A 22,289-nucleotide genomic window follows, 5' to 3' on the forward strand; every position below is an offset into this window, starting at 1 on the left:
AGGATATTCCGTCCACAGGGTACCCTCCTAATATTTCAAAGATGCTTCCAATTATCCTTTATTGTTGCTGTTTGCTTAACTTAAGACTAACACCTAGTACCCCAGTAGCACCTGATGTGCAGACGGGCTGCAGACATTCCAGGGGTGCAACAGCCCCTGTCATATCTTGCTGCAGGGCTAAGCACACCATCAGACTTACTTTCTATTAAGCCTCCCTCTTCTTTGCCAGTCCCACTGCATGAGAGACCAAGTGTGAAAACAGTCTTACAGTGGTCACAGATGAGGAGAGATGCTGCCTTTGTAACCAAGAAACAGGATTTGGAATGGGGCAGAGCACTGCACACCTTGAAGCACCTCGAGAAAAAACCCATCTCAAATTAGGGCGTTTCCAAACTTTTTATCTGAAACTTAATCCATTTTAGAGATTCCCTACAGTTATGTTGCTCTTTCTCTCTAGACATCTACCAACACAGTCTGTGGGGGTGATAGCTGCAATTTTAATCAGAATATGTGCACCATTATCCCATCCACTGCAGAACGATGCAGCCCAGGGTCCTTCTCTATGGAGAGGCAATACCAACAACATCATAGCAGCTTGTATCCTCAAATCTTTATGTGTTGTTAATTGGACTAATTTCCCTGACATGACTAATTGAATTAGCCTTTTTTGCTGACAGAGAATTCAACCAATCCATACACCAGCAACTGCTGGTGATTCCGGATCTCATTGATGCTTCCACAAGAGCAGTGTCCTTGGTTGTTCCCAGTCCTTTGTCTGTCTATGCCTGCCTCCCTTCTACAGAATGTGCTAGACCAGGTGATTGATCTTGCTCAGGAAGCCATTTTGAATTATCAAACTGATGTTCCTATTCTATTCTCAATTTGTATCGATGTCGGGGGAGTAGAATGTACACATATTCTAGAGCATTTCCACACCTCCTTGAGCATTATTGCGACATGACTTAGTTGATATCTGTCTTGGCAGGATGCGGGTCACTGCATCGTCTGCTCCTTTTGGAAGAATAACTCTTCTTTTCAAGCCAACTCTCCGTTTTCATTTCCTCACATTGGCAACAATTGGGAGAATCGGAGCAGATTGAAGTTGAGCAGAAGTCCTGAAAACTGTAGAGGCTGAACTTAGAGCCAACATCAAGCTTCAGGAGGGCATTGACGAGAAATTCAGTTGCATAGGCTGAGCAGAGCGAAAGATAGATAGATGGGAGCAACAAGGGAACTTCCTGGAAACTTGTGTGGGAATCCCTGTTGGACAGGCAATCCATCAGATACACTTAATCCCTCCTGAAGTGCACGAGGACACCATTTAATCCAACTGACTTTAGCCTGTATAGCCTATGTAATGTGGAGTCCAGGAATCACACTGTGGCTACTCAGCAAAACTAATTCTCCCCATAGAAAAAAGAAGCTTAGGACCTTAAAAGATGTTTTTCTTACACTTTTTGCACCATGCATTGCAAGTAACACATCTGTAGATGTATAAAAATATATAATAATCTTTATTTTGTCAGGACTCCAAAAACACAATATCCTCCTAAAATATCTCGCACACCATTGTGGTTTAAATATATGCCTTATCACTTTGCACTTTATTCCTTGTACCATATTATTAAATACCAAGATGTTAAACACTATTGAATATTGTAAAAATGAACTGAGTTACATATAGGACAAATTTTAATTAGATACTTTGTATACAAAGCTTGCGGGGGGTTAACTGTTACGTTTTTAGGTCGAGGGACCGTCCGGTCTGCCAAAGGAAGAACCGGAAGTCCGGAGATCTTACGATGCTTAGAGTGGCTATTTAGCCCGCCTCTCTTTTTGGCTCTCCTCCATTGGCTGGCTTCCTAAACGGAGGCCAGCCATTGGAGGAGAGAGCCGTCCCTCCAAATAGGATCCGTCTTTTTCAGATTCGGGGGCATGTTCCGTGCTCTTCTTTCCACTTTTTAGCCACGCCCTTTTTAGGTCTGGACTCGAATGCTGCGCTTGCCCAGTCTCGCTCCGAGATTTAATGTTTTGGAGAAGAGGGGCTTGAACCCGCCCCTCTTCTCTCCTCTTCTCTATTGGCTGGCCTCTTAAATGCTGGCCAGCCATTGGAGAAGAGTCTTTGTCTCGCAAAACAAGCCCCGTCCTTTTCGGATTCGGGGGCGTGTTTTTTCGCTACTTTTCGCTGGGCGTGTTTTTCTCTCCTCCAGCCAATGGCAAGAGGAGAGAAAAGAAAAACACGCCCCCGAATCCGAAACCGCCGCTGCGTTTCTCCGAGGCATTTCTGCTTCGCCTCGGAGAAAGGCGGCGGTGTTCATGGCTCTCGCTGCCCTATCCTCGCAACCTGGAGCTTGTGGTGAGGTGTGCTCTGATGTTTACGTTTCCAACTCAGGTCACAAACCATAACACGTTTAAATCCTGGTTTCTCCACTTGACACCAACCGTGTGATCTTGCGCAAACCACTTTAACTCCCGGTGCAAAGTTCCGGATTCCCCGGGAACGGTCTAAGCTCCAATATTACGCCTTATCTTGGAAGACTGCATCCTCCTGCACTGGAGCCGCACTGTTGGGGTCCCCCGTACCCCAGGATGTCCTCGGTGCTGGCAGAGCTGCAGAAAGGAGGTCCAAGGGTCCGTCCCTGCCGCGCCGCTCCTTATGCGCCCTTGGCTCCTCTGTGCACTGCACCCTCAGCTGCAGCGGGTGGAGAATGAAGGATCCGCTGAAGAGTGGGCGTGGTGCCCTGGCACCCCCGGGTCCGCACGGGTCCAGCTGGGAGTGCGAGGTGAGTGTGTGGGGTGCCACAGGTGCACTCTTCTTCCCCTGCAGTTAGCCTTGCGGAGCTCTCAGCTATGGCACAGTACCGGTGCTTGACACGGATCCTCCCCCCTACCTTTAAGTACAGTGCATCCACCCTATGCAATTACAGTGCCATTTCCACCCCCGCGGCCCCTCCCGGCCCCTTGTGCGCTCTATTGTTTGCTAACAAGCTTCTGATGCAATTTAAGAGCCGCCAGACTCTGCCAGGCCGGGAGGATGTGCCTTATTCATGAGGCGCTGCGGTGGCGAACCTTCAAGTCTTGGCACCTCCCACAGTGCCCTCGTGTGATGGGCAAGGCGCTATAGGTCACCCCTCTAAAGGCAGCTCAGTGTGTTGGGACCCTACTGCAAAGAGTACCGTTAAACCCAGGCTGTCATGATTGGGCAGATATAGGCCGCAATCCTTACGAGGTCGATATATTTACAGCCATATGTGAAACTCACCCTGTTATCCTTCAGAGATCTATATAATCAGGGCCACTTGAATTATGCAATTCTACAGCCGCAGCGTTTTCCACATAATTATAGATTTGCCCCATTTGCCACTTGATCCATCCACTGCTGTATCTGCAGATTTTAACCAAACAATGCGTCTAGCTGAATCGCATCAAACGTTACTAAATATGTGGCGACCCCTGTTTCCGCACAATAGAATGCCACCCGCAAAGGTTGACTGGTTATCCATCCTTCAGTTGTTTATGACCGTATTTGGTTGTTAAACTGGTACCAATGAGGTCAAATCTTTGGCCAGAAAGTGTTAGCAAGTATAAAAAAACACAAAATAATCAAGCAATACTATAAAAAAAGTGCCTTATTATGCTGCATAGTTGCCTTTTTTGCCGCCTAGTTTGGTCCTCTCTTTCTGCGTCATTCGAGTGGCCTAGGAGATAATAAATATCATAATTCAAATTAGGCATGTCATCTTTCCGAGGTCGATAAAAATAGTCCTGCAGGTGACACAGCCTTTAATCCGTCTGAGGCTGCTAATGTGAAGGACATTCTACTCACTCCCTCCACTGTTCAACAGCAATCTAGATGATACCATGAAAGGGGCGGGGGAGGGGGGAAATAAATGCTCTATAATTGTATTATCTTAGCTTTTATTTGACTCGAGGATTGTATTCACAATGTTAGCATACACTATACATTGGTTCTTTTCTCTCCGGCAGATCTAGCATCTTTGAGCTTACCCCTTTACTGCACCTCCTTTCAGCACTGAAGTTGGCAGACATAGTGATTGTGGTGCAGCTGTGGTGGGAAGGGAACGTTTGGGAGTACTTGTGAGGGGGGAGATTTAAGTTAACAACCTCTGACTGTTCGGGGCAACGCGTTCTGCTTACATGATGAGTGTGAGCTCAGATGCATGATGGGTCGTGTAGTTTCCTTGGTCCTTGCGAGGGTAGTTAATCCTACCCAGATTGTATTTTTGTTACAGGTTCGGATTTATAATTCTCCTGTAAGAATGAGTTAAAAGTAGGGCTACAAGTCTTAGAAGGCACAGCGAAAAACATGAAATCGGCGAGCTGCTCACGCATGGATCAGGGCACACGAGAACTTAAACAAATTCGCCTTCAAAGTCTCCTAAGTGGTCGAGGTCAAGAGGCAGGTCAGTGGGTCCTATAATTCAAACAGAGGACGTAGACTTAGGGCTAGAGCAGCCGACTTTGGAGCTGACGCACAGGGTTCGAGTGTCGGCCTTGGTTCAGCATCCTGTGATATCTTCATCTTCCCGTGTTTATAAAAAATGAATGTGTCTTGTGTAAGGTAACTGGTGGTCATTTAAAGCGCTCCAATACCTTCGGGTAGAGGTTGCGCTATATCAACCTGCAAAAAAATAAACAATGGATTTAGGAAGAGAAGGGGGCCGCAGAGGTGGGTGTTCATAGCTCTTTGACTTCACAGCGCTTTGTGAATATACACATCGTTAGTTTAAACAAGCGCGCGCCTCGCGCTACAAGTGGGAGGGGTGTGGGGGAGTGCAAGAGCACACAAAGCGTTTCCCTTGCAGGAGCATTTGAGAGTGATTAACCCCTTCCCTGCTCATGACGGAACCGTTCCGTCATGAGCCACGGTTGCCGTGTGCTCATGACGGAACGGTTCCGTCATGACAATCCTGTCGGCGGCCGCTCCGCCTGCGCGGCGCTGTTTCCCCGCCTGTGCGGGGCGACAACGCAAATGGGCGGAGTCATGACGGAACCGTTCCGTCATGAGCACAGCTCAACTGTGGCTCATGACGGAGCGGCTCCGTCATGAGCACAGGCCCGCCGCGCTGCCCCCCTGCCCCCCCCAGCGCTGCAGCGGAATGTCCGCAGCAGCGAAGGGGTTAAGCTATTGACATTGTAAATAACAATGCTGTTTCTTTAAATCTCTTAAAAACAACAACATAAACAAAAATAATGTCATGAGCAATGCCAATAGCTCTAACTTTAACAATGCCGAGACCATTGCATTGTAAATGCTTGTTGTTTTTTAGGTCGAGATCTTATGATGCTTAGAGTGGCTATTTAGCCCGTCTCTCTTTTTGGCTCTCCTCCATTGGCTGGCTTCCTAAACGGAGGCCAGCCATTGGAGGGGAGAGCCGTCCCTCCAAATAGGCTCCGTCTTTTTCAGATTCAGGGGCGTGTTCCGTGCTCTTCTTTCCACTTTTTAGCCACGCCCTTTTTCGGTCTCGGCTCGAAGGCTGCGCTTGCGCAGTCTCGCTCCGAGATTTAATGTTTTGGAGAAGAGGGGCTTGGACCCGCCCCTCTTCTCTCCTCTTCTCCATTGGCTGGCCTCTTAAATGCTGGCCAGCCATTGGAGAAGAGTCTTTGTCTCGCAAAACAAGCCCCGTCCTTTTCGGATTCGGGGGCGTGTTTTTTCGCTACTTTTCGCTGGGCGTGTTTTTCTCTCCTCCAGCCAATGGCAAGAGGAGAGAAAAGAAAAACACGCCCCCGAATCCGAAACCGCCGCTGCGTTTCTCCGAGGCATTTCTGCTTCGCCTCGGAGAAAGGCGGCGGTGTTCATGGCTCTCGCTGCCCTATCCTCGCAACCTGGAGCTTGTGGTGAGGTGTGCTCTGATGTTTACGTTTCCAACTCAGGTCACAAACCATAACACGTTTAAATCCTGGTTTCTCCACTTGACACCAACCGTGTGATCTTGCGCAAACCACTTTAACTCCCGGTGCAAAGTTCCGGATTCCCCGGGAACGGTCTAAGCTCCAATATTAAGCCTTATCTTGAAAGACTGCATCCTCCTGCACTGGAGCCGCACTGTTGGGGTCCCCCGTACCCCAGGATGTCCTCGGTGCTGGCAGAGCTGCAGAAAGGGGGTCCAAGGGTCCGTCCCTGCCGCGCCGCTCCTTATGCGCCCTTGGCTCCTCTGTGCACTGCACCCTCAGCTGCAGCGGGTGGAGAACGAAGGATCCGCTGAAGAGTGGGCGCGGTGCCCTGGCACCCCCGGATCCACACGGGTCCAGCTGGGAGTGCGAGGTGAGTGTGTGGGGTGCCACAGGTGCACTCTTCTTCCCCTGCAGTTAGCCTTGCGGAGCTCTCAGCTATGGCACAGTACCGGTGCTTGACACGGATCCTCCCCCCTACCTTTAAGTACAGTGCATCGCCCTATCCAATTACAGCGCCATTTCCAACCCCCGCGGCCCCTCCCGGCCCCTTGTGCGCTCTATTGTTTGCTAACAAGCTTCTGATGCAATGGTGCATGTGAAGTGATGTGCTCGGGCCGTGACATCAAACGGTGTCGTGTTTCCAGGGCTCCGAGGAGCAGCTTCAAAGGGCCCTGAGCGCGTGCCCCGCCTTCGTATGCCGGACCTCCAGTGAGCTTGGACCAGCCTGGCCATTAGCGTGAGTCTCCTCAGCGCAGAGCGCCATGTCCGGACAGTGCTGTTGCTGTGAGTATGGCTTCCCTCTTACCCGTGGTATTGCCTGTGCGCTGGGGTGTTTCGAGCGGAACATACATGTTAGTTCTCGAGTGGGGTGATGTGTTTGCATATTCGTAGCTGCCTCCAGCCCAGTGCACTGTTTTTTCCAGCCACGCCGATCTGCTTTGATGAAACAGGCAGGATTTCCCCCACTCGCTCTAGATGCTTTGGTTATGAGGGGCACTGCTGCCCTCTCTATAGCATGTTTGCAAAGGCTTTAGTTTGTGTGGCACACTGCAATTGACTTCTGAGTGCCGCTGCTGTGTAACCGTTTTATGAGGGATATTAGAGGTTTAGGTATGACATGTTTTGTTTTTCTTCATTCAAAGTTATCCAAGCCTGTGTGGTGTAGAGGAAACAGTGACACTCGTTATCTTTAGAGTTACAGATGTGAAGATCAAGCTGTGTTGGTATAACACTAATTCTTTGCAGTATTGTAGCTCCCAGACTTCCTTCTCAACCAGGTTGTGATTTATTTAAATGACAATTCATCCTCGGCATTATCAGACGTTTCTGTTGGCACCATCAGCACCGTCTAGCGTGAGTTTGGCGCTGCACGTATGCCCAGTTTAGCCTAGTGTTCTGCGATTACATTCTGTAAGCAGTGAGGTTACTTAGTGATGGACGCAGAGTTATTTAACTGCCTCATGGACGCCAGGAGAATCATCAAAAACAATCCTGCCTCACAGGAAATCATGCAGTCTCAGAAAAACAATGCAGTCAACCCATCCCCTTTTGTGGTTTATTATCCTCCTCTAATGTACACTACATGGTGATGCTATTTTGGATAGACCATATATTAGTAATGCAAAAGCGAAACAAAACAAAGGCTATCTATGCCACAGTACCTGCAGTTACTTGAAGACAGTGCCCTCCTAATGAAAGTAATACACACCACAGAGAAGTGCTGACACTCTTCCTTTTAATGAAAGAAAGCCAGAGTATGCAAAGACTGAGAATATGTACAAATTTAAATTGCTGTCCACGTGTTCTGCAAAAATTGACAAACAGATGCACTTTTCCTCGGTGATCCATGGGGATGTGGATGGGCACAGAAGCAGTGCTAAGCTGAAATCCACATTGCCAGCTCACCACATCATGGCAGGCGATTGTAAGCTGGGTTTTTTATCAGTTTCCAAGACACGTCCACCTAGGTACTTAATGCTGCCCCTGAAAAGCGCGATCACTCCTGAAACACTGAAAATAAATAGTCTCCAGGAGTAAAAGCAAAAGATGTGCCCAGTCATTAGGTTCTTATGTTATGGTGAATTGAACGTTTCTTAGTGCTTAGGCTTTCCATAGTTAGTTATTTCTACTAGTTGTAGGAGAAAATTTGTATTTTTTTTCATAAGTTCATTTCAGCCTAAGGCGAAAGAGCATTCCACAAGGCTGGGGTGTGGACAGTGACACAAATATTACTCTTACATTGCCTGAGCAAATAATGGTTTCTCCTTCTGCAGGGACAACATACTTTCATGCAATGGTGCCGCTTTGCTTGCATCTTTTCATCTAAATGTTTTCCTTGCACTGCATGCTATAACTATAGCGACCGCATGCTTTTATTTTATTTTATATAATAACTCCACTGCAAATAAAAAAACAAAAGTAAAACATATTGTTATTTTCAATGCCAACAGCTCTAATTTTAACAAATGCGAGACCTATTGCATTGCAGAAGCTTGTTAAATAATGCTAGGAGAACTGAGACATTACCAGATGTCAGTGTTGTGAAAAGTCATTAGCAAAAATGGCAAGAGAGACAAGAAAGACTAATGGATAAGAGGAAAACCATCTGTATCATGTTACATGCATGGTAGTTTTATTATTTAGGAACATTTGAAGAGTGCCTTGCTACAGACAAATCTGTAATTGTTGCAAAAAATGGGGTCACTTTGGAAGGGTGTACATAGCGAACATAGAACACAAAATGTATTGTGTCTTAGAAAGCAGTGAGGATGTCTCAGTGGTTTTATGTGTGAGTGATCAGAAACCAAGGGAGTTTCATAAATGTTTTGTATGCGTGGATGCACAGTTGAGGAAGATGATGGTAGATGTGCGCTCTTGCTTTAGTGTACTGAGGAAACAGTTGATATTGGAAACATGGGTTGAAAAAGATCAGTTGCCACCTGAGGTTCCACCAGGTGGTTTATGAGACATAATATTGAATCGTTTGGCTATTTTTGTGTGGATGTGGAATTTTGTAGTACAAAAGGGAAGATTTATGTGGCTGAAAAGGAAGGTGTAATGCGTGGATGGCCACAGCAGCAGGAAATGGGCATTTCTTAAGATGAAAATGCAATTCCGCCTGTGTATGCTATTTGTGAAAATGATGATAATGGTCAATATGTACTCCTATTGAAGCTAAATATTTCTAAAGTATTATAAGAGGAACTTGGAAAATATGGAGAATTTGAATACAAACTTAAACTGATAAATAATGCAGTGCTTGCTAGAGACAAAATTTGCAATGTTTCTCTAACACACAGAGGGAAACTCTAAAAAATTCTTGAAGATTTATGTGCTAGGGGCATAACTGAATTCATAGAACCATCACCCAAGGTTGCCCCATGGTAATTTAAAAAAAATGTTTTGGGAAATTAAGATTGTGTATAGATTTATGCAGTCTTAATGAAGTGGTATCTAAACTCATGGGAGCTACTCTATTCTCCACCGTTAGCCATGCGAGCAAGATTAATCTAAAGTTTTAACAGCATTTGTAACACCTGAGTGAATGTAACACAGTGTGCCTTTCCGACTGATGAGCACATTGTAAGTCTTTCAGAGTTTTTAATGAAGGAAACCTTAAAGGGAGTGACTTTACTGTGGTTTCCCGCATGGTAAATTGTTGTTTGGGCGAGTTGGAAAAAAAGACTTTACTTTGAAATTGACAGTGTAAATTCAGGTGTGGAGCTTCTAGGACATACTCACCAAACATGCATCCTATTCAAGCAATTCTAGAGAAGCAGTTGTTTTCTTTCTTTGGTTCATCGGAATTCAACGCTAAATTTTAAAAATTTACACCATCTAAACCGTATGGTTGAGATACTTGCCAAAGAAAAGAATGCAATGTGTGAGGGAGATTTAGCAACAACAGACATTTAAGAAGCTAAGAATTATATGGTGTGTGCTCATTGATTGAGATCGTTTGAAAGTGGTAAAGATTGCGTGGTGGCAGTTGATGGAACTAGTTTTGGGTTAGGTGCTGTTGTATTACTGCAGGATGAAGGTGACGAGTGGGCAGTATCATATACCTATAAAACTTCAAGAGTGTCAGAACAGATCTGTTCCATCATTGAAAGTGAACTCCTGGTGTGTATATGGGCAACAGAACATTTCAGGAAATTGGTAGACAATTTGTTTTGAGGAAAGATCACAAACCACTTGTCAGCATGTTAACTCTCAGAAATGGGAGTTCCTTACCAGCTAGATTAGCGTGTTTGGATGCCAAGTTCCTGTCCTATCAGTTTACAATAGAGTATGTTCCAGGAATGATTATTATTGCTACAGAATGTATGACACATTGTTAATTTCTTCAACTGGATCAATGCACTAAGATAGCTGTGAAGTGTCTTTCACCGTATAAGACGATAATGCATGGAATGGAGTACAGAAGTCATTATTTACAATATCCAAGGAAATATGGGACATTTAATTGAAAGAAGATGTGTAAATAAATTTGGTGTTTGGATATCTAGCTAAAGGTTGGCCCGAAAGGCATAAACTAAGTGCAGAACAATGTGCTTTTTTAAAGTGAAAGATTAATTGATGTAGTGTGATGGTCTTTATGATGAGATGGATGTAAGAGTGCCCCTACTGTGAATTTAAAGAGGATTTTCAATTTAGGGCATGAAGAATGCTTGGGGATGCCTACAAGGAAGATGTGACTTAGAGAATTACACTGGTACCGGGTATTGATCGATTAATGGATGAATGGGAGAGGGAATGTGCCATCTGTGAAAGCAGTGATCTGTCAAGCCTTTTATTAGGAATATTCTCCAGTGGAATGTGCCCCAGGCCATGTCTTGGTCCGCTTTTATGTAATTCATAGAGGAGAAGCTTTTGCGCTTGTTTTAGTGGATTACTTGAAAATGGCCAGAGGTAATTATGTGTTTTGTAGTGAAGGATCGCCGGGAGAATTAGTTTTGGAAAGTTGTTCCCAATTTGTGAGTAAGGAATTAGAGGAGTATTTAAACAAGTGTGGTATAGTGTACAAGAAAGCAGCAATTTAATATCCGCGGTCAAACTGTCAAGATGATGGATTGAATACATTGGTAATATAATCTAATTAGATGGCAGGGTAGTGTGGATTGGAGGAAAGCACTCCAGCCCACCCTGTTGACCTACTGGACTGCACCCAATTCTCTACCTGGTGTTATGAGTTTTGAATTGCTCCGAGGAAGAAAACACAGTTCCAAATTTATTTCATGGTGACTCAAAGAGTGCATTACGGGAAGTGTTTGTGTAGGTTTCAAAAAGGTTAGAGAATATTTTGAGAAATGTCAGGATAAGATGATGAAGTATGTGAATAATGAGAGGAGCGCTACAAGGTATTGCTACAAAACTAGGGAGTTAATTCAGATTACGTTTCATGTTGACCAAGGAAAAGGTTACCTAGGTGACCTGAACTGTTATAGTAATGAAGGAAGTAAGATCTGAAATTTGAATAGGGATCACTGTTTGATGTAGCAGTTCTGGGCATGAACGGATATGATCTTGTTAGGGAGATAGTAATGTATTTTAGGATGGGGCAGTAAGTGCAGCTCAAGATGCATGGTTTGGGGTTCTTGACAAACTTGTTCCAGTAATGGCAGTGAGGCAATAGGTGCCTAATTCTAAGATTTGCGAGGTGTCTAGTTCCAGACCTATTGTTATCAGGCAGTGTGTTCGCATTAGACGTATGACTGATAAGCTCAGTGAGTTTAACTGTCAAGTTTTGTTAGTGTGCTATTTTGACTGATTTTAGTGTTGGTGTGTTTTGATGTTGATTTTTGCCTGATGTAGTGTGTCAGTGGGTTATTTTTTGTTGAGAGGGAAGGTTTTTTGTTTTTGCTCTCTGTATCAGTGTCATGGGGTTGGGGGCGTAGAATGTACATATATTCTACAGTGTTTCCACATTCCATTTAGAATTGTTGTGATATAACTCCTAGTAGGTGGATATCAGTCTGAGCAGGCTCCTGGTTACTTCTGATCTACTCCTGTTGGAAGAATAAACTCATCTTTTCCAATTAACTCTTTGATTTAATTTCTTTACAGTTCCCCATCAGTGTAAACCAGGAGCCATTGTGGTCTTGGGTAGTGCTTTGAGACGTGTAAGGAAGAATATGAGAGGGCTAGGCAAGAAAAGGAGAGTGGTGTGGGACATTAAAGTGGAAACAGTTAATACACTGAGTCAGAGAGAGAAGTGGGGTGTGATAGGGAAGGGGTAGCAAGGCAGTACATAGAGAGAGGGCAAAGAAAAACTACAATGAGGAGTTGGCCGAAAGCTGATTGAGAAAGGCTTGCAGAGAGGAAAACTATACTGATTACTCTAGAATCTTGCCTGCTTCCATCCTACTCATTATGCAGATCAGAGCAAGGCCATGAATTTGAACTTGACAGTATATATGCGCTAATATGACACTGAAGCGGTTTCAGCCACTCCTATTCCATATACTTCTTGGAGATCTCAACGAAGCTGCCAAGCTTAAGCATCTAACCCTCGCTCCCATTCATGTAACCATTCTGCAAAATAATTGGTTACGAGCTTGGTCTCCTGAGGCACAGTATGAGCAAAAGTCCCAGTGCACCAGTTCCAAAGGCAAAGATTCACTAACTCTTTGTATATAGTTCAGTTTTTTCATCAGTAGGTTTTGGAGGAGAGTATTACCACCCTACTCGCCTTGTTAATAATGTTCCTTATTTAATTATCAAAGAGATTAAGGCTATTCGCCTGTGATCGGCACCTTTTACACACTCCTCATTAGACATCTGCTGTGTTGACATTGAAGCAGTTTGAGGAAATTTTGATATTTTGCTACAGTTGTTTGCCAGAATAGGATTTGCACATAGCTGTAGCACTGTTGGTAATCTCGCCTTTTGAAATATTAGCTTGTAGTGCAGTAGTGGCTTGCACAAGTAAGAGCGGTGGGGCAGGCGGGGTGGGGGGTGTTGGACGTCGACAGAATAAGTAATATTAAATAAAATTAATAAATAAAACCACTTCCTCTGCCGCATTGCCACGTCGGTGATGTGGCGAGCGCAAAGGAAGTGGTTTTATTTATTTATTTATTTAATATTACTTATCCTGTCGACTTCCACCACCCCCCACCCCGCCCACAGCTCTTACCTGTGCGAGCCGCCATTGCTGAAGTGTACAACGTGTTACCTTTATTCTATCAGGTATTTTATTTCAAGATTTTGTTTTAGGTTTCCCACATTAACCAAGCTCTACATTTAGAAAGCCCTTTTTAAAATGTCCTTATAGCTGAATTTCCATTTATAAGACAAATGTAATTTTTTAATGCTTTATGGAAATAATAACAAATTTGTTTGTTTTGGTATAATGTTTGAATTTTTTTGTGATTTAGACTCCTTTTGCCAGAGACACCGCCAAAGAAATTCCTCACATTGGGTTCCAAATTCCGCTATAGTGGAAGGACGCAGGCCCAGACGAGAAGAGCCAGTGCACTGATAGACCGGCCAGCCCCTTATTTTGAACGTTCCTCCAGCAAACGTTACACTATGTCCCGCAGTTTGGATGGGGGTAAGATGGTTTCAGTACCATAAACATGTTTGGTTGAAAGATATGGTCAGGTGGCTGGATGCATTCATATATAAGAGCCTCTGATTATTTTCCAAATTAGCGTGTAACTACTCTGTATACAGGCTAATCCCTTTTTTTATTGTGAATAAATATTCTGTGTTGTTGCTTGGAATAGTTCATTTACTGTGTGCAAATACTTTTGCTAATGCTGCTTATTTGTTTTTAATCTCTGACTGTGTATTTAACTCCCTCTAGAGCAATCAAAAAATCCATAGCAAAATATGTAAACAGGACTGAACAATTTCTAGTGACTCTCAAAACATAAACTGCCATACATAAATAATGGGAATTTTGTGTTTATGTGCATCTCAGAAATCTACTTAAATGCATTTAACTTTACTGTTGTCCTTTGCAACCTGTGATAAATACATTTTATAATTAATCTTTTGGAGATTGACTTCCTAGTGTTCAAAAGAAGAGTGCCCCTGAGGCTTAGTGGTTCCTTTATTCTAATCCAGCGTCTGGATGAGGAGCACAGGGTGGTCCATTCGGACACCATCTCATCCCAAGTGTGTGGATAGGTTTCATGTGAGAGGATCGTTTTTTTACATATGACAGTATCTGTTGTGTACGTGATTCTTATAAGATGAGCAGCGGCTTCTCTAGAGGTGGGCCAGATGCGGCCCATGCTCAAGCACTATTTGTTGTGCACCGCTCGTAACTCTCCGCAACAGTTGTTGAATGTACCATGAGGTCACACAGCAAAACACAAACAAGCACTACACCTTTCCACACACATTATTTTGTACAACCACTTTTCATTGCAATGCGTTGTTGTTTGCTTAAAATCTTTGAATCTGACTTGGTTTGTATGTGTGTGTATATCTCTATATCAAAATTTACATATATAGTTTTAATAAATTGGCTTACTGATTGTGGGGGGTGAAACCCTACTCAACTAGGAAACACAATCTTTTTCAGGGTGCAGCCACAAGCAAATCCTAAATTTACCTGTGCTCATCCTTCGGGTAGCTTGGCATAGAGCAATCTCAAATCTTAGCTCAGAGGCAATGTCCCATCCTTGGGGTCCTGGAACATGGGATTAACCAGGTGCCATTCGGGCATCTGGCTTTGGCGTATGTGTGACTATAAGCCACCGCCCCCCGCTAGGATCCATGGTGTAAGATTCCTCTACACCTCATAATTGTCTGGCTTCTCAAAATTTGCAGGAGGCCCACAGTAACCGTTAGTTTTTGCGGTGTTTTAGTGTCACAGGTGAGGGTGCGCCTTAGCGTGTGCATACCCCCATGACTCTCTGGTCCTGAAGAAATCCTCGCTACCTGCTAATGGAGGCTGAAACATGTAGACCGGAATTTGCACTTTCACATTAGGATGTGACTGGCCATTTACAACCAGTCCCCACATCCACCTTCACTATTTTTTAACCTTGCCTTACTTCTCCACTAATAAAATTTAATTGGGATAAGTAAAGACATTTTTAATCTCCCACTTTCACTGACTACACTTCATGCACAACCTGCTCTGCTGTAATCAGGCGTCGTATCACACCCGTGAGGTATTCGGCCCCTCGGGTGGGATCCATATGAGGAAGCATGTCACCAACTAGGTTGGTGAGTGAGAGATCTTCTTAAATACAGACGTGACTCCTTATGCCAACGCTCGAAGTTGGGAATCACTCTTTTGTTGATTGTTAAGTTATATGTTACTAGGGGACGAAGACTGGCTCCAAAAAATATTCCCTTCTCTCTCCTGTTTTAATAGATTTAAAGCATTTGTGCAACACTTCAAACAGTAACACAGTGAAAACACACCACAAAAGAACCTTACACCAGATTACAAAAATAGAGCAATTTGTAATAAATAATACAAGACCAAAACGAAGACCTCAGTAAAAATTTCATCTAAAAAGGACAAAGCGGCAACTATGGATAACTGTTTGCATCGGAATGGGACATGGTCACACAGTCAGGCCAACTGCGATAGAGCACGGGCCGGCTGCAGGGACCCAGTTAAGCCCACTGATCCAGAGTATGTTAAATCCTGGTTACGGAGTGATGCTAGGTCCTGCCCGAGGATGGATTGAACAACCGAGAGGAGGCATCAGTCCCGAGGTGCGGCAAAGGGAGGTCCTATGTCATTGTTAAAGATCCAGTCGATGAAGGCTTGCGATGCGAAGTACGGCGTCAAGGATGTGTCCTGCAATTGAGGCTATGGATCAGTTCTGAAGAGCTGATAGGCTGCGATGCGAGAACCTGCGTCATTATCAAGGCTACCATCGAAGAGCGATTTGCGATGTGAGGACCTGCATCAGTGAAACTTCGTACAGCGGTGGTTCCAATGAGGGCTGCTAGGTCAATGTGGCGTCCATGCGCTGAGAGAAACCTCGCAGCAGGGGCGATGCCTCGGTTCTGCTCAGGGTTGCTCCGGGCAGCAGAAGAGTAGCGTTGGTTTTGCTGGATCTACAGATGAGCTGGCAGAGCACCTTAAGGCCCACTTCCAAGGGTCCAGGGCTGAAGTAGCACCACTTGGCAGGGATGGACTCACAGATGGGAGAGTTCAGGGTTGTTGAAGCATTCTGTCCCTGAGGCTCCAGTCAGGAGTCCAGCCAACTAGCCTTTTGAGTCACTTTGGGGTCCTGGGTTCAGCCAATGCAGGCCCAGTTTATCTCACCCAGGCAAGCGGCAGCAGGTCCGCACAGCAGGGCAGTAGTCCTTCAGAGCAGCAGTCAAGCAGAGTGGCAGTCTTCTCAGCAACACAGCAGTCTTTCTTCTTGCCAGAGTATCCACAAAACAAAAGTGTACTGAAGAGTTGGTGTCTGAGGTCCAATATTTATACCAAGTTCTGCCTTTGAAGTGCGAGAGACTTCTAGAGGTTCCCCTTGAAGTCCCCAGGCAACCTGCCGTCCCTGTCCTGGCTCCAGACTAAGTACAGGTGATATGCAGCCCCTTGTGTAAGATGCAGGTTATTCAAGTGTAAGTAGGGCTGTGCCCAGTTTCGCCCTCCCTTCCTGCCAGTGATGGCCTATCCAGGCACACCTAAGCACTGTATTGTGTCATGCTGCCTAGGAGGATTATACAAAGTCCAACTGTTAGCTAGACACAGTCATGTCGCCCAGAGGAGGTTACAAGCTAAGGCAGGAAAATGTTAACTTTCTAAAAGTGAAGTAGGTGGTGCATGCACTCCAAGATAATCCCAAAATTAAGGAAGTTTATGTGAAAAGTAGGTCAGCTTTCTGCATACAAACAGGGTATCGCTTACTGACCCAAAAGCGTAACTCAAAAGTAGAAAACAAAGCATCACCCCAGGGTAACGTCCCCTGACTGCACAGCAAGGTATTCAAAGAAATGGAGCAATCTGAGTTAGCCAACAATAATCCATAATTGAAATTGCAATTTGAATTTAATTCATTTGTTGCGGTTGATCAGTCATCAAAATCAAGAATTCATTTAATTGAATATCATAACAAAGATTTTGGTAAAACATATTGACGCAAACCTGATGCATTTTGGGCAATCATAGCCCTTAATCAGAGGAATATGCATCTGAAAATAATGAAGCAGAAGCACACCAATCACTCAAAGGTATATACGCAAAAAATGTTAATGTGCAATTTCCAGTCATAAAAACTTGATACTTCATCAGTAACTTAAATTAATCCAGAGACGTGATAAAAATGGCCCAATTTAGATTAAAGCGTAAAAAAAGTGACATCAACGAGCAAGTCTGTTTAGATATTCAGGTTCATGCTAGACTGTTTTGAAAAGATCAATTTGATGCTATTGGAAGCCCTGAAGAAGCAAGCAACTTGCAAAGCACGTGTTGGCTTGACTGCGAAAGATAGGTACCTATATGGGAAACGTGTTTCTAACTCAAGAAAATAGGGTGAATATTTGTGATTAAACTAGTAATTAAAAAATAAAGTAATTAAAGGTGCACTATTAAAAACAAACGATAACATCAGCCCTCGTTAAAATTCTTACCCTAGTGAGTAGACAAACAAGCAATCGGGTCTTAGTCAGCAGTCATACGGAAGTGAAGCAAATGCCGATTATCGGTTAGAACAAATACACGTGGTTAGAAGAAGGACCACATAGAAAGGAAACGAAAGTGTCGAAGAAAAACAGGTGCCATCTTGAAATGAAGTAATGGACATGAATAGGGAATGTTAATCGTATGTGTGAAATGGAAAATAAAATACTCATCAAATCACGTATAGAACATCAACGAATTATCAGAAAAAATAAGAGCAGACAAGTAAATAAGGTAGTAGTGAACGAAAATATCATAAAAACAAGAACAATAAGTAGTGATGACTCCAACACAGATCAAGGGCGTATAGACAGATGTTGCAAAGATAATTAGCTACACACCTTTCAAATCGATATTACATATGTCACACAAAAAGTCACAGAAAACAACTGTATTCCAAGTGATCATTAAGTCCATTAGGCATAAGAGTGTCCAGTAGTTTAATCCAGTAGATTTCTCTCTGTAAAAGATGTTTACGATTGTTTCTGCCTTCACATGGGATTACAGTCTTCAATATCAAGAAACTGTCTGACTAATATTGTGTTTCAACATCATGAATTGTGAGGCTGTAACTGATTTTTAATTGTTAGTCCTGATGTTGCTTTTGTGTTCAAGTAATCTATTTTTCATGTTATGTTCGGTTTTGCCTATGTATGCCAGGCCACAGGGGCATTTCAATAAGTACTCTACATTCCTAATGTCACAATTAGCAGTCACTCGTAATTTGATTTTGCTGCCTTTGCATGGGTGAATTATGTAATTTCCTTTTATGATGATGTTACAGTTATTGCAATTCATAAATGAAATAGTGCCTTTATAGGGATGGTCAATATTTTTAGTTGTGTGTAGATAACATTTCTTTGATGTTTTTGCTGCATTCATAAGCGAACAAGGGAAATTCTGCAAAAATACCATTGAAGTCAGATTCAGTTTGTATAATTGGCCAATGTTTAAGAATTAATCTTTTGAATTTCAAACATTGTGTAGAAAATTTGGACACTAAAACTGTACAGTTCTCTTTGTCTGGTTTCTTCGTAGGCATCAAGAGCTGTTCACGTGATTTAGAAGAGGAACGTTGCAAAGCAATCTCCAGTATTCCAGAGGGGTATCCTCTGTCACTGAATCTTTGAACCAAGTCAGTTAGGTTTGTTGAGAGTCTGTCTGAGTTAGATACAATTAGTTTGACTTGGGGTAGGTGAGAATAGGGCCAGTGATTTTTTAGGGAAGATTGGTAAAAGCTGTGATAGTGCAATTGGTTGTTATGGTCAGTCTCTTTCCTGTAAATAACAGTTTCCAATCGATTCCCACTTTTTGAGACTGATAAATTCAAGAATCTAATCATGGTGTCACTGGAATTGTGTGTGAATTCAATATGGTTGTTATTGGAATACAAGTGTTCGATGGCTAATGATAGCTCCTGGCTAGATCCCTTCCATAGCATGAAAGTGTCATCAATGTATCTAACAAACGCAACAAGATTGTTAGTCCCTGAGTAATTAGTCAAAATCTGATTAAATTCAAACTTATGTATAAAGAGATTAGGATAGCAAGGTGATGAACACAATTGTCCATGGAAGTACCAGTAAGCTGCAAAAAGTACTCGTTATCCCAACAAAAGTAATTGTGATACAATGTGTAGTGCAAACGTCCAACTAAAATATTTTCAAATCGTCATCCAACTCGAATTTTGGTCTTTGGTTTTGGTATTCAACAGCCTCCTAACCTAGATCGTGTAGAATAGATGTGTAAAGTGACTTAACATTGATAGTACATAATAAGGTATTTTGATCCTTTTCAAGATTAATGGTTTGGATTTTCAAAATGAAATCAGTGGTGTCTTTGATGTAGGTTGTCATTTGTTGTACTAAAGGTTGCACGTACTGATCTAAACATTTGCCAATCGGTTTGTGGATGGATCCACGTGTCGATACTATGGGTCTGAAAGGAGGTTTAGTTGGAATTTTATGAATTTTTGGTAACATATAGATTCTAGGGCTTCTTGGATCATCTTTTAAAAGATAAAGCCTGTCATCATCAGTGATGGTCCCTGTTAAGACAGCTGTGTCTAATATGGTTTTCAAAATGTTGACAAATTCACCAATGGGATTATTGTCGAATTTCATGTAGGTTTATGGGTCAAATACCTGTTTGTTAACGTTTTGTAGATACATGGATGAATCCCTTATTACCAATACTCCTCCTTGGTCAGCCTACTTTCTTCAGGTGATTTCTGGGTTATTAGCAATGTTTTCAAGAATGCCTTGTTCTTTGACGTTAAGGTTCGAATGTTTTGTCCTCTTGCCTTTGTATAGATTTTGGATGCCACATTTAATGATAGTCTTAAATGAATCCAAGGTTTGTGACTAATAGGAGCCAGGAATGTACTCTTAGATTTCGAGCCTTTTAATATACCTTCATTTCTTGAAGGTCGATTATCCCTGATGTTTGTAAAAAAATGTTTGAAACAAAGCATACGCATGAATTAAAAAAAACTCACTTCTAGTTCCGAAGGGTTCGAATGATAAGTGGGAACAAAAGATGACTGTTTTCTTAAGTGTTGATTTCTAGTTTGCTGAGTTGATGGGAGGAAATGTTATCACTATTCATTAATTTTTGTGGGTTTGTCGTTTATTGGTGGGCCTTGTCCTAAAAAAGTAACCTGAGAGGTGCTGTCACCCTGTTGTCCTAAGTTTGAAGGAGAAACTTGATTGGCTGTGGCTTCAGCAGACATATTGCACCCATTGGTTCTCCTGTTTGAAAAGTTTAATTTACTCTATGTTGATGATGCTTCGATATCAGAAGTTTTATAACATGGTATGTTCTGTCGTTGTTTGGCATAATATCTAGCCCAATTATAAACTTCACCGAGTTTGTAATCAATGGTATCCCATTTGAATTTCTATATCTCACGTTTGTTGATTTCTTAATTGTGTCTTTCATGTTGGTTATTAATGTCGTTCAAAATTTGTAACTTTTCATTTGCATCAATTTTGGTGGATAATTCATGCTTCAGTAAATTAATTTTGCTGTTTTAAAAGTGACATTTTCAAAATTGTAACTTAAAATCCGACTTCACCATGTGAGGAAATTTCATTACAATTGCAAAGACAGCTAACTTGAAATGATTTCCGGCTCCCATTTGGAAATTACATCCTATTGAAGATAATAAGGTAACACTGATGTTATCCTGTGGGAGAAGTTGGCCTTACAGTAGTGAAAAACAAATGTAGGAGTTTTTCACTATAAGGGCATGTAAAACTTAATAGTACATGCCCAACTTTTTCAATACACTGCACTCTGCCCTCTGGGCTGTCCAAGGCAACCCTAGAAGGGGAAACAGCCATACCATCGCATGTGAAACTACGCATGCGATTACAATGCTGTCATTACAATGACCGCTTTGTTACATCGCAGTACCATTACAACGCAAGTCGTTACAATTACTTGCTCTAGGGGGTGCTCTAAACTAAGGAATATTATAATGTACTATTCCAACATCTTCCCTACTGTTGCACACACTGGAGTTAGTATAGTAAATTATACTATTCCTAAGTCCCTCGTGCCCCCAGAGCAAGTCGTTGTAACGACTTGCGTTGTAATGGTACTGCGTTGTAACAACGCAGTTGTTGTAACAACCGCGTTGTAATCACATGTGTAGTAAATGCATGCGATGTAAACGCCTATATTCCCCTAGGAGTGACTTATTTGTATTAAAAGAAGTTTGGGCCCAGAAAAGGGTATGTTTTGCCAGATCAAAATGGCAGCTTAAAACTGTGCACACAAGCTGCAATGCCAGGCATGAGACTTTCTTAGAGGGCTACTTAAGTGAGTGGCACAATAGGTCCTCCAGGCCCACTTATAGCATTTAATTTGCAGGTACTGGATACATGTAGTAATACTTTACTAGGGACTTATAAGTAAACTAAATATGCCAATGGTAGGTAAGCCAATGTTAATATGCTTAAAGGAGTGAGTACATGCACTTTAGCACTGGGTACAAAGGTACATAACTTCCGGAAGCCAACGCGAGATGATATTGGCCAGGGCTACAGACTAGAAGAGATTTGAAACATTCAAGGACTAATTTGATGCTTATTATTGGAAGCCCTGAAGAAGCAAGCAACTTGCGAAGCACGTGTTGGCTTGGCTGCAAAAGATAGGTACCTATATGGGAAACATTTGAATAATGTTGAAATGAAGAGAAACCTTTATAAATAAAGACTATATATGGACTTACTCACTGCTATGTGTGTCCTTCTCAGAACATGAACTAAAGTGGACCATGTAGACTATTCCCTGTGAGGGAAATGGGGATCTGAGAAAGAGCGCCAGGCTAAAATCTTTTTTCCCTGTGTGAATGTATATATAAAAGAATACCCTTTCAGGCATAGAGTGACGAATAAATTATGCAAAAAAGGAAGCTGAGAACTCTGGGTAGTTCTGAAGTGTAGGTGGAAAGCAGCTCCATTGTAGAGCACTCTCAACACCAGAGACACTCTACACTTGCTCACCTCAAATGTCTGCTTTTCTATCAAAGTCTTTAAGCGTAGGATTAGCACCGTGCCATCCACTCCGAGATAAAAAAGAAACAAAGTATTTTACCATTTCCACAGCAAAATATTTGAGCATAGGATTAGCACAGTGCCATCCATGCAGAGCTGTAAAATGGCCAAAGCCTTTTACCACTCCAGGCACAGTATTACAGCTTTGGATTGGTAAAATACCATCCAAGCCAACCTGAAAAGAATCAAAGCAACCCCTGACACGT

The 22,289-nt window shown here is 42.8% G+C and overlaps 1 protein-coding gene across 50 annotated transcripts in view; it reads left to right on the forward strand.

Annotated features, from left to right (window-relative positions):
• Window positions 1–22,289, forward strand: part of EPB41L3 (erythrocyte membrane protein band 4.1 like 3) — a 904,669-nt gene that overhangs the window by 605,303 nt on the left and 277,077 nt on the right. For all 50 annotated transcript variants that reach the window (XM_085606055.1, XM_085606026.1, XM_085606030.1 and 47 more), the window contains exon 11: window positions 13,296–13,471. In XM_085606055.1, the coding sequence (XP_085462181.1) occupies window positions 13,296–13,471 (176 nt within the window). The remainder of the gene's footprint in view (window positions 1–13,295; window positions 13,472–22,289) is intronic.

The sequence above is a fragment of the Triturus cristatus genome, chromosome 5_1, assembly GCF_964204655.1.
Source record: "Triturus cristatus chromosome 5_1, aTriCri1.1, whole genome shotgun sequence".
NCBI classification, from domain to species: Eukaryota; Metazoa; Chordata; class Amphibia; order Caudata; family Salamandridae; genus Triturus; species Triturus cristatus.